At 33.4% G+C, this 13,066-nt stretch overlaps 1 protein-coding gene and 1 long non-coding RNA gene across 2 annotated transcripts in view; both read right to left on the bottom strand.

Moving 5' to 3' along the window:
- LOC134245569 (uncharacterized) overlaps positions 1-13,066 on the bottom strand; it is a 61,009-nt gene that overhangs the window by 9,194 nt on the left and 38,749 nt on the right. The gene's annotated exons all lie outside the window — the stretch shown is intronic.
- LOC134245570 (THAP domain-containing protein 2-like) lies at positions 4,549-6,906 on the bottom strand. Its single transcript, XM_062727847.1, has 3 exons — positions 6,654-6,906; positions 5,076-5,142; positions 4,549-4,652 (listed from the first exon to the last, which is right to left on the bottom strand). Exons 1-3 carry the CDS (start codon positions 6,840-6,842, stop codon positions 4,549-4,551), a joined length of 360 nt encoding a protein of 119 aa, XP_062583831.1. The 5' UTR covers positions 6,843-6,906.

Consider the following 13,066-nt stretch of genomic DNA (forward strand, 5'->3'; position numbering starts at 1 on the left):
ATGGATGGACCGGGAATCAAACCTGAGACCCCTGCATCACTAGTCATGTGCTATACAGACTGAGCTACCCTGGACGATATATATCCATGGCCCAAACCATTACATATTACATACATGTATATATAACTTGCAAAAATTTACACCTCATACATGTAAATTGCCAATTTTCTACACTTAATATTAAATTTATCATACTAAGCAAAATTTAAATGACTTAACCATAATCACTATTATGCTGACATCAAGATCCCCTGGTCTGCTATGGGTTGGTGGTCCTCTACCAGAAAGTACCATCTTGATGGCTGAAAAAAAAAATAGATCAAATAAATATACATGTATACCAGCAAAACCAAAATTTCATTATATTAGTTGATTGGCAAATCACTTTTTAACCAGTAAATCTAACATTAAATTAAAATGCCCCACTGTCTGGCCAATATTCTAACTATACAGCAGCAGTAATATAAAGATTTGTCAATTTCATCTGACCAGCAAACAACATGTAAACAGTTTCAATGTTTACCACACTGACACAGTTTTTACCAGTGAAGAAAAACAAAAATAATCTGTCCAGGGTTCAACACTAAGGGTAGTCCGCTGGCCCGCGACAACTGAATATTGAGTTTGGACTACTAAACATGCCTTTAAACTTGCCCTGCAGGGCTACTGTAAATTTTACCAAACTGAAACACTCACTCAGAGCAACAAAAATAATTATAATATACACAAAATTTACCTGATTATTGATAAATTAATTTACTTTTCAAACATGTTTTATCCCAAAATTATTTTTTAAAGTCAAAATGTAAATACTGTAAAGGTGAATCAAAATACCCTAAATGATTATAAAATGTCGAATTTTTTGAATAGAAATATATCCTAGGTACAATCCGACAAGAATTAGGCCCCCAGTGATCTTGGAAATAAAAATAAATTATCTGTCCTTCACTGTAAATACATAATCTGGCACCCATGAAATTTGCCCCTCCCTCCCACCCCCATCAAATGAATGACAGTCCCTTAATTACATTCTCTGAATTTACTAATACTCATAAGGATGAAGTTTAATGCTGAATTAAAATAGGCCTATTATCATGAAAGTATGTCATGTAAATATCTAAAGATATGACTTACCAAGAGCTACTTTTGAGTTGATATCAACAGTGATCATAAGCCTCTCCATCGTATTACTTTCGGGGCCAGGATTTCCCGTGGAAAGTGTCGATAAATCCATAAATAATACAGTACTATCAGACCCATTTACATGTAGGCCTAATGTATTGATACAATAAAGTACTTAGTCACCATCGCTTTCAAAGTTTTTGGAAAAGATACAAACGATATCACTGTGACTGAGAGCATATAAACTGATTTGTCAAGTTCCTCATCTCAGCAAATCTTCGTCCCTCTTTCGATTTCATCCATGTCATATCATGATTGAGATTCAAACCAGCAGCGTCGTCTGCTTTGGAATAGGGGGTGCTAGTCGGTCGTTTGCGATACACAGACATTTTAGTTCATAAAAAGGTTTTATAGTTTTCTGTTTCTTAAGATGTGTATTCTCTCATTCGCTCTAATTTACTTGATCTACCTTTACAGCTGAGCGTTCCTATAACGTTTCTCTTGTACTTTTCTCGGAGCACGTTGTTTACAACTTGCAGTCCGCCATATTGAACTATGCGCATTTCCGGAATAAGCCAACCGAAAAATTCTTAATTTAGAATTCACATGCAATGTCACGTGATCGCTATCCGTAGCTACGTTAAATGTCCCTGTAATGGTGTTTTAAATGCCTTAAATTTGCACACATTTTACATGCAAAATACATGTTTAAATATGTAAATGTTATATATATATATATCTTTAAATTTACAGATTTTATTTTTTTTTCTATGCATTCTCATTAATTAAGTAAAACTTGAATCTATAGTACTTTATATCAATAAGGTTTCATGCAAGTTTCATTTTTTGTGGCTCCTGTTTTTTTGAGAAGATTTTTAAAGGATCCCACAATTTTCATTGACTATTTCTTAATTTTCTCCCCTTGGAAGTAAAAAACTTGGGTTTTCCCTCACCCAAGGATTGTACATGCATGTGCCAAGTTTGGTTGAAACTAGCTCAATGAGAGAAAACGTGAATATTATTTGTAATGACAACAAACACCAATGACAGATAATAGACAAATTTGATCACAGGCCTTTAGAAAAAAAATTAAGGTGTTGGAAAAAAAATAAAGGTATGAAACTCTTTTTCGTAGGGTACCTTCTTTCGCAAATAAAATTCTTTTAAATCAAATGCTTAACAATTTTACTTTCTTTCCATATCAATTCAAATATAAACAATCTTCATTACTACCAAAGTTCATCCTGTAATTCCTTATACTTCTCGAGATATTCTGAAATCAATCCACTTCCAAATAGATTTTTCGAAATTTGTTGCCGCCGGGCACACAGTGTTTCACAAACACATCTTGTTTTAACTCGACATTAGCTTGGGCCTTACAAGAGCTACACTAATTGTAAATTGGGAACGATGGGACAAATGTTTCCCAGAATTTATTCTAAACTCAATAAATATTTGTTCATTTGCATTCGAGCTTTACAAGGTTTTCTCTAATTTGATCATATGATATTATTAAGTCACAACAAAAGGCCCATGGGCCACATCGCTCACCTGAGCACTGTGGCTAGGAAAAGACAAAATTGGTTTAAACTTGCTTAAATCCAAAACTAGTCCCAAGACCAATAATGGCTTTGCTATTCTTGAGAAGAAGATTTTTAAAGAATTTTCTTTACATTTCTATGTAAAACTTTGGTCGGCCATTTTGGCCCCGCCCTACCCCTGGGGGTCATGATTTGAACAAACTTAAATTTACACTACCTGAGGATGTTTCTCTATAAGTTTCATCTTTCCTGGCACAGTGGTTCTTGAGAAGAAGATTTTTAAATCATGCCACCAAATTTTCATTAATTCCCCTTGAATGAGGGCATGGCCCTTCATTTGAACAAACTTGAATCCCCTTTACCCAAGGATACCTTGTGGCAAGTTTGGTTGAAATTGGCCCAGCGGTTCTTGAGAAGAAGTCGAAAATGTGAAAAGTTTACAGACAGACAGACGGACGCCGGACAAAATGTGATCAGAAAAGCTCACTTGAGCCTTTCGGCTCAGGTGAGCTAAAACATTTTAGCGGTCTAAATGTTTTGAAAATTGAAAGGTATACAATGCATTCCGGAAAATATTTGTTCTACCATGGCTTCATTTACATTCTTAATCAACATGGCTGTGCAGTTGTTGATGCAAATGTTTTCAAATTAATTTTTCGCAAAAGGAATTACTACCGACTTAAGCATACAATCTGGAGTAATAAATCAACTTTGAATTGTTGAAAAATTAAGCAAATACTTTGCAACTCTTCGCTGCACTTTAAACATCATCTGTTTACATGTGAATGACCAGGGGCCCAAGCTAATGTCAAGTAAAAGAAAGTAGGTCATTTTTGAAATTGATTTCAGAATATCTCGAAATGTACCGTATATGGAATTTCAGAGTGAGCTTTGGTACAAATGAAGAATGTTTATCTATGAATAGATTTGAATAGAAAGTAGAATTTTAGAGCATTTGAATAAAAAAAAGAAATAGGGTACCCAGTGTAAGAGTTCAATACCTTTATTTTTTTTACACACATAATTGTTTTAAGTGATCGAAAGGCCTGTGAATTTGATCAGAAAATCTCACTTGAGCTTTCCGTCTGCTCAGGTGAGCTATTACAATGGCACAATAATCAGCCAATAACCTATGATCAGGATTTAATAAATAAAAAGACTTGATTCTCATTTTTTTTTTGAAATTGAGGCAGGTGGTGGATTTCATAACAAGTTTTTTTTTGCTTTTTCCATTACACAGATATTTTTGACCTTATCAAATGGTGCAGATTTAAGCGTTATATCTGTTGTCAGATATATATCTTTGTTATACATCTAAAAGTCATAAATAGTTATAATAGAGTCAATTTTAAATATGTTTATCTCTTACTATACATCATCTCGCATCAGGAGTCTTTCACAACTATTGATGATCCTGTTTAATGATCTCAAGACAACAGCCATGAAAATCACACTGACATATGGGGGACACAGAACGAAAGTTGAATACTAGTTGATTACCGATCCCGATCTGAATTAATTAAGACTTAGAAAACATTTTTTTTTAATTTGTCACGAGGATGAGAATCTAGGTTTTTATTTACTATGGCCTTGCACAGGTATGGTGTGCATTATTCAAGCTGTATTTATTATTTAAATGGTAATATAAGTACCGAACTGTCCATTTTCATGTCCATCATTCCCTAACATGACCAGCTGTACAAACACATGATATGTATGTGCTTATGCATGTAACTCAGTTTGTGAGCACAGCTGTCCATGTTGTGACATGATGGACATCAAAATTTACAATTCAGTGCTTAAATAATACAAATGCAGCGCATTCCTTGTTTATCAGAAGCAAAATTAATACTGCAAATTAAATTGTATCATGACTCATAAACTCTTACTGGGGAGGTCCTTCCCTCTTCTTGGGTGGTTTACGGCTTGGTGCACTCTTAGTCCATGGAAATATACTCGGTACTGTGCCTTTCTTCAATTTTCTTAGTCCTACAAGGTGTGTAGACATGTTAATTTTAACCATTATAAAATATTTAATTATCTATTTCCAAATTAAAATATTACATGTTTGTTGCACTTCACTCCAAATTACAACTTGATTTTTGAACTTTAAATAGAAATATCGATCACCTTGATTTTTCAGAAAGTTTATATATTTAGAATTGAACATTTATCGATATAAATTTATTATAAATCTAAATGATCAATGCTCACTTATGTGCATTATTTAAGAAATAAGGTATCATTTTTTGAGTTTTATTGGGATGTAAAACGGGTTGGTCATGTATTCAAATCTCATAAAGCCCGAAGGGCTTTATGGAAGATTGATCATGTGCCAACCTGTTTTACTCAACAATTTAATAAAGTAGCAGCAAACGAACTCAAACTTTGAAGCTGCTTGTAGCCTTGTACCTGTCAATGTTTTTACAATATCATCTTCTTTGAAATGCTTGGAACATACAAATGTGGACTTTGATATCTGAAAAATATCAATCAAGTTGTAGAACATCTAATCGGCATTGTTATTGTTTCAATGACAATTCAAAAGTTATGTGTACATGTACATGTATTAAAAAGTATCAGGCCAAACTTAAAAAATTCTGTTTTTGCAGTTGCTGACCTATAAATTTTAGACTGGGTCGGTAGGTAGGCATTCTTTTTTTTTCTTTTTTGGAAAAAAAAATCAGATTTTTGTTAGATAACAATTAAAAGAGGTTTTCATGCACCTACTAGACATGCATAAGCTTACCTCTTGTTATAAACTACTGAATGATAAAAAAGTGTCAAAATTTGAAAACGAAACTGTTTCAATATTCTGAAATTTTTTTTTAAAAAAAATCAAATTTCCAAATGGCTAAAAAAAGTTTGGGTCGGGTGCATTTTCAGTGGGTCGGTCGGCAACTGCAAACAAACTTAATTTTATTTTAGGCCTCACTGTATGTACACTATTTATTATTCTTCATTTAAAACATCTATATAATGTTAGGAAGATATTAATTTAATTAAAGGGTGCACAAGGTTTTAACTGCTTACCTTGGCTTATTAAGTCAATTGGCCCCTTCACCATAATTGTGGTTCTACTCTTTTGCAGGGCAAATTTATGTGTAAATTATGTTTGATGGCGTTTTTGTTTATACAGATAGATAATCAAATGACAAAAAGAAACAATTACTTTTATTAACCAAAATATAGCATTTTGCCCTGAAAAAGAGTAGTACCACACTTATTGTGAAGGGGCTATGCAAGGGGTTGCTGGAGAGAAAAAAAAAATTCAAGTTGGTGCATAAAACAAATCAGGATATTGTAAACAAAAGAATTTTTCATAGACAAAATTTGATGAAAAGTAGTTCATAGTTGACAGAAAGGAACTGGACATCCTGATTACAAGTGTTGCATGTATATATTCTCAGAACAGTTTATGGCTGGCATTTTATTTTTTGTTTTTGTTGATGCCCATATGACCTATAAATTATAGGTCGATCGATTTGATCAATTGATTTAAATATTGAACATGTATCGTGATACAGTGTAAATACTATACAGGCAGCAGATGTTATGAAGAGAGTTGTTTTTCTTTTGGGAACTAATTAAGCTGCCTGTTGGTTGGAACTGGGCTTGGATTTTAACGTTTATATAAATATTTATCATCCAAAAAACATTTTATATGACTAGAAAATTTATTAAAAGTTGTTATATCGAAATTTAATCATCTAACTTAATAGTGTGTAGAGATGTAGTGCGAGATGATACGAAACGTTCAAACCTCGCTCGCACCGTTAGCATGCTAGTCGTAAACAACACTGGTGAGGCTATGGAATCTATCGCCTCACTGTGATAAATTATAAGGGTCCTGTATGTCAAAACTCAATGAAATTAAAGGAAAATATCATCAAAATTAAAAATATGTAACTTTTTTAAGATGTTTCAGTGAGGGATTTTTTTATATCCACAAAATCGATAAACTTTGTGTAAGTCACGTGAAAAACTTACATGGAAGTCGGGGCCTTCGTCTCGCCGTACTTTGATAATCCACTCTTTCCGTACAGATGGATCCTTTGGAAAAGAGTGGAAGGATGTCGCTGTACCCCGACGACTGTCTTCATTGCAAAGCGGCACACAACAATAAGCCGCGGAGCCCGTTTTCGCATGGCCGTCCATTTTCAGCGTCTGCTCGCACATGTGCTTTTTGTCAGGTCAGCCTCGTTATCGCTACGAACTCTAGCGCGTGCGTGAATAGAGTCTATTGGGAAATCTTCTCATAGATACACCACTTGGACAGAAAATCTTTAACATTATATGTAGAAGCTTCCTGATGTAGTGTAGATTTTAAAAAAAACGTTTCAATTAATGGTTCCCGAGGGTAGGCTGAAGTCACGACAAGGAATTAAAGTTTAATGTTAAAATATATAAGGAAGAAGAATATGGAGATAATGAACAGTTTTCAATATCAAAATCCATAATATTATGCAAAATATGAGCAGAACAAACACGGACCTCCGAAACATTAGAGGTGTCATATAATTTTTCAATTTAACGTTATACAATTCAATTCAACAAAAGTAAGCTTTAAAAAATCCTAAATCTCCCCATTTTCGTTTCCTTTAACTCTTTACAACTTACAGAATTGCTATGCGACATATATTGAATCCTTGCGTCATAGAAATATTACAATGTACTTTACCATTTCCCCGCAAGCACTTTATAGCGGGGTACAAATTTCTCTAAAGTTTAGCGTAAATAATATTCTGAAATAATATCTTACCGTACTGTATATTCTCGCCTATAAGTCGGTTTTTTGGGAGTTAATCTTTGGTCTAAAACTCTTTGTCCGACTTATAGGCGAGCTATTAAATGTAAGGTTTTGTATGAGTTCAGTTCATCTAATATACAAGCTTATTTAATAAAACCGACTTATAGCCGGACCGACTTATAGGCGAATATATCTATGTAATGGATATATGCCGAATACTGTTCTATATGTAAAATTATCAGACTGTTTGAGGTCCGAATTTTGCTGATTTCTGCTCTGTTATTTTTTTATCAGAGCAACGTTCCTGCGCATGGATCGGAATCTACTAGGCTGGAATTAGCTTTACGTGAATTTGATCTCTTACAACACCCTCCTTAAAGGTGGCAGAGGATAGTTTCGAATAAAGTACCGGTCAAAAAATAGAAAAAATAGAGAAACCTGAGGTTTGAGTGCATATTGTAGGTAATTTTATGGCTAGAATATTTTATGGGTGCATTTGGAGGGAATTGGTGGCCTTGTGTATTTTATTGAAATATGACACTTTATTGTCACTACTACAGTGTATGGGATATGGACTAGAAATACGAAACTAAGCTCACAACTCACTCTACTGGTATTTCACCAGAAATGCGGGGTGAGTTCATAGGATGAATTGTAGCTTAAAAAAGAGGTGGTTGAGCCATTATCTCTTGCTGTTCATTGGTATGTACAAATGTTATTCTGCAATTTGTGTGGTAGCTTATGTCATTAGCACGGGCCTGGAAGCAGTTGCGGCTGCGGAGAAATAGTGAAAATAGGCTTGGTTTACATGAAATTTTGAGATTGTCCCTGCGCCATCTTTAGGGCTCATTGTGTAAGTTGTACATGTTTTATTCCTAAAAGCTTCAAATTTCTCAAGGGACTACATCATACTATTATTACTTGTAGAGGGAATTTAAAATTTTTCAATGCACATTTTAAAAGCAGCTTAATATTAAGTAAACCGTCAGTCAAGCGTTTTGATTGCAAAAAAAAAAACTATCCTCTGCCACCATAGCCCAGACCTCGCGCCCATGGAATTTGCACTCTTTCCATATTTGAAATCAAGGCTCAGGGGACAGAAATTCAATGACTTAGAAGAATTACGATGTGCAACTTGTTTCATTTTGAAGGATATTAACGAAAGTTGGTGCAGAAATGTCTTTTAAAAGTGGGTTGAAAAGCATCAAAAGTGTGTCAAACTCAGGGGTGTATACTTTGAAAAAGAGTGATTATTGTTTTATGGCAGATTATTCATAAAACATAACGACGTTACGACGTCATAAAATTTACACCATAGTTGCTCCTCGGGCATTGACAATGTATGATAAAAATTGATATAACTTTAATAATGGAGTTTTATGAAGAGACTCACTTTTACATTCGACAGCTGACTTTTACATTTTAGTATATGGAGTTTGCATGTGTTTAAATTGTAAAAGTCAGTCGTCAACTGTAAAAGTAAGTCTCTTCATAAAACTCCAAACGTAAGTAAAACTGACTGAAATTTGCATATTATTTCAAAATTTATTACCATTTAATGTAATATACAAGGTTTTTCGAATTGCAACATATCTTCGGAGAAAATGAGATCGTCCACGAACTTTTCAAAGAGCCCTCATATAGAATATCGTAAATTTTTGAGCGCAAAATTAAACAAAAAAATTGTAATGACAAGATTGACTTAAAACATTCAAATAAGCAGAAATCGAGGATGCTTCTCGACCCCTTGCTAAAGAAATTAAAACTATAAAAAATTTTATTTAATGGAGCAAAAATTTAAAAACTTTTATTTTTACTGGAAATATGGTATAATAAAAGTATGGAAAGTTTCATTTCAAACAAACGAATACAGCGGTCTGTACGAAACCCGTCCACGAACTTCTCGAACACCCCTCGCACATTCCACCCATAAAACACATTTTATATTTAAGTGAAAGCTTTTGAAGGCTTTCATTGTCTTGTAATGTCGATCGTGTTTGAAAAGTATTAATTTCAGACCGGGAATAAAGAAGTGTCTTGCTAATTAAGAAATCATATGAGTTTAAACCAAGGTAAAATTATATTAGGTGTTTTCTTTTTTTTAATTTTAGATAAAATGAATATTAGATAGATGTGTTATTTTATAATAATTAATTAATCATCGTAACGTCAGCAAATTATCAGCACTGGGCTCACAAATATTTGCCATATTTCCTTCCGATAAGCAACAACGATCCTGAAATGAAAAGGAAGGGGCTGCTATGTTGTTTTTCCAAACCAGTGACTTATAACTTACGCATACTGTGTAGGGAAACCGTAATTAATATAAACTGTTATTAAGGTTTATATATGCTGTTATGAAAAGGGGATGTCTTCCAAGCGTTTTCTTCTTAAGTATGAAAAGAAAAGACCATCTTGAATTGTGAAAATAAAAACATCAAACAAATTTATAAATTTTTCATAACAATGTACAATTTTTCTATTGAATATATTTTAAAAATTGAATTTCATAGACAGTTTATATACTATTATCTCCATTATTTATACACTGAATTGACGACGTACTTTCTCGTCATTGCACGATCATTATAATGAGCATGCGGTGGGTGTGACCGATCAGCAGGAGATGCTCACTTTTCCATGGCACCTAAACACATCCTGGTTAATCTTCCATCTTCCAAGAATTTATACGTCAACTAACTTAATCAGCAGGAATACAATCCATGGAGCTCAGCGGCACATATTTTTCATGATTGTGTGGTCCAAGACTTTTTGAGTAGATCAAAAGATCTAAAGCTCATACATCTTTAAGCACACATTTTTTTTGCATGTAATAAGTGACATTTGTCATTCAAAATCCTCACGTACATGTAGTTGATCTGTCTGTTTAAAACCTTCATAGGTAAGTAAACCTATGCATACGTATACAGTGATTAAAGTGTAATGTTATTTTTGTATTGAATCAAACGTTTTGATGACCATATTTTCCTGGTGAAATGGAATGGCCTGACAACCCTTACAAATAGAACACCCTATGTGTATATAAACCCGGGATGTAGTGAATCTGTGTCTTTCTTGTTAAAGTGATCAGGGGTGAAGAAGCTGGATTGTAAGTATAAGGTTTAATAAAGAGTTCTAAGTGTTAGGAAAGATAAGTAGGCAATTAATTCAGTGGCCCGAATAGAGCCGAAGCTGCTTTGATTGTCTGCCTATCTTATTATTATCCTGAGTGGTAGTCCACTGTGACTGACCATAGGACTGACATATTAAGGGGGATGTACAAGCCAATTGGATCTAGTCTGGTATGAAATAAGAAATGCCAAGAATGCGCTTAATACTCGTCTAAACTAGCCCAAAGTTACTCAAAGTGTTAATGCACTAGTTACCTACTGTTAGAGACCAAAATTAGTAAATAATTAAATTTATTTTGTCTTAATTAGTAGGAAATTAATCATGGTAAAACTGCGCAGCTACAGCATTCACGAGATGAAAAATGCATTGAAAATGGTGTTAGTTTGATTCATTGAAAATATGGCTACAACCATTTGTTTCGCTTTTTTCTTGTCATTATCTAAAATTCTTGAAAATTTGATTTTTCATATGTGTGTCTTCCTGAGGCCATGTGTTTATTTCGTCCGCCATTCCTCTGTCACACAGCGTTCGAATAACATTGATTTTAGAATAAATGCGACCATAATAACATCAATACAAGAAATTACTAAGCTATAATCATTAGGTTATATTACTTACTCCTTTTATTTGTTGCATCGCTACGTCTGATAAATGAAAAACGCGATTTTAACCCCACTCCAGCAAATCGGGAAAAACTGTTCTGTTCGCAGCTCGAGTTTCCTAGTTAATATTACTACTCTGAGCACATGGTTGGCATGTGCATATATCTGCTGTGGATAGACGCGTTTATTACCATGATTTTATTTGATTTTTCGTGGAACAAGTCTTGATAATTTGTTGGTTTCTTTAAAACTCAAGAAAAAAGCTAAAAAATGCCCTAAACATATGTGTTTACATTGGGTCTTTTTTCTGTGGCGATAGAAGTTATTTTGAAATGGGGCACTGTAAGGAAGATGCTTAGCATTTAATTTAAAAATGTTAAACAATATGCAGTGCATGAAAAACAAATTGCAATTACATGTCTTACATTCGAAAAGTTGGTACATATGTCTATTTTGTTTAGCAGTTAGATAGAAAAAAATAGGCAGTTAAAGGATTTCCTTCAGGCACCTCACGTAAATAGCTTGATTGTTTGCAATGACCAACACATTGTATGGAGTAATGTTTGGACATAAAAACGCATCATGTCTCATTATGTTGACTACGTTGTAAGCTCTCGCTTATTGAACATAAGAAGCTTGATAAAATATATTGAGTTGTTTCTTTGAAATTTAGAACCAATCACAATGTTTGCAAACAAAGGTCCATTGCATATGCTATGCAAAAAAAAAAAAAAAAAATGAGAGACTACCCCCCTTCCGAAAATCCTATGTTATTTTTTTCAAAATTGTGCCAAAGATTAAAAAATTTTGCATTACTAAGTATGTGATGGAATATGTACTAGCCTTATTAGACCATTTGTTATAAAAATATTTGGTTGCCCTCTCTCCCGATCTACTGCCTAGAAATGGCCCGACTCAATTTTATTTTACATCCAATTACAGGATATTTTTTTTTCTTCCGTCAACAAATATGTTTAAATTTTAAGGAAATTTTTTTCTCACCATAAATACGGACCCAATAATTTTCCCTGAGTTGGGAGGTCTATCAAACGTCATTTTAAAGATGGTATAAAATATTTAATTATGTTGATTTTTTTTTCTTTACTCTGTAAAATTGTGATTTTGACAAAATGGGCAAATAGAAAAAAAAATTATTCATTAAATCTCCTAACCCACTTTGAATGATTTTATTCCTTTTCAAATGTTGCTCCGCTGTAATGAAAATTGTAAATGTTTTTTTCACAGAGTATACGGGAAGGGGGTGATCAAAAGTAAACGATATCTTAGGTATTTGATAGCTATATTATTGTTGAAATAGTCAAGTATTTTTCAAAGTGTAAATTAGATATCTTTGAAAGCATATTGCTTAAGTAAAAACAAAACCATTTTCAAACTTGCTTTCACCGGGCAACATAACATGTATCATATTCAACCATCTGCCTCCCTTCACTAAAACGATCTATCCAATCATTGATTGAATTATTACGAAGTCATTTGTCTTAATAAACTATGAACAAATTCTTATACGTTACTTCAGTGGCATTTTTAAGATATACCATAAATATTTTAGTCGTTTGTTGATGAGTTCCACTGAGACAACCATTTTTCGTCACAAGTACCTGCATAATGACTTCATTTTCACACTGTGAGCAAAACTTTATTCAGCATATGCTATTTATAGAACTTGAGTGTGCACCAAATTTGTTTCTAATCTAAATTGTGGTTTTGTAGATATAGAGATAGTTCGAGAACTTTTTGATCACCCTTCGTACTAGTTGATACTAACACAAGGTTTTTCATATCGATTTTATGTGTTTAATTTCTTTGTGTTTCATTGGTGATAATTAAACTTTTGATAGATATTATAAGTTATCTGTGGCAAACTTACAAACTCTTAATTTTAAACTTTGATGGTGCTC

Source organism: Saccostrea cucullata, unplaced genomic scaffold, assembly GCF_032062105.1.
Source record: "Saccostrea cucullata isolate Sc308-1 unplaced genomic scaffold, CSIRO_AGI_Scuc_v1 ctg2224, whole genome shotgun sequence".
Taxonomy (NCBI): Eukaryota; Metazoa; Mollusca; class Bivalvia; order Ostreida; family Ostreidae; genus Saccostrea; species Saccostrea cuccullata.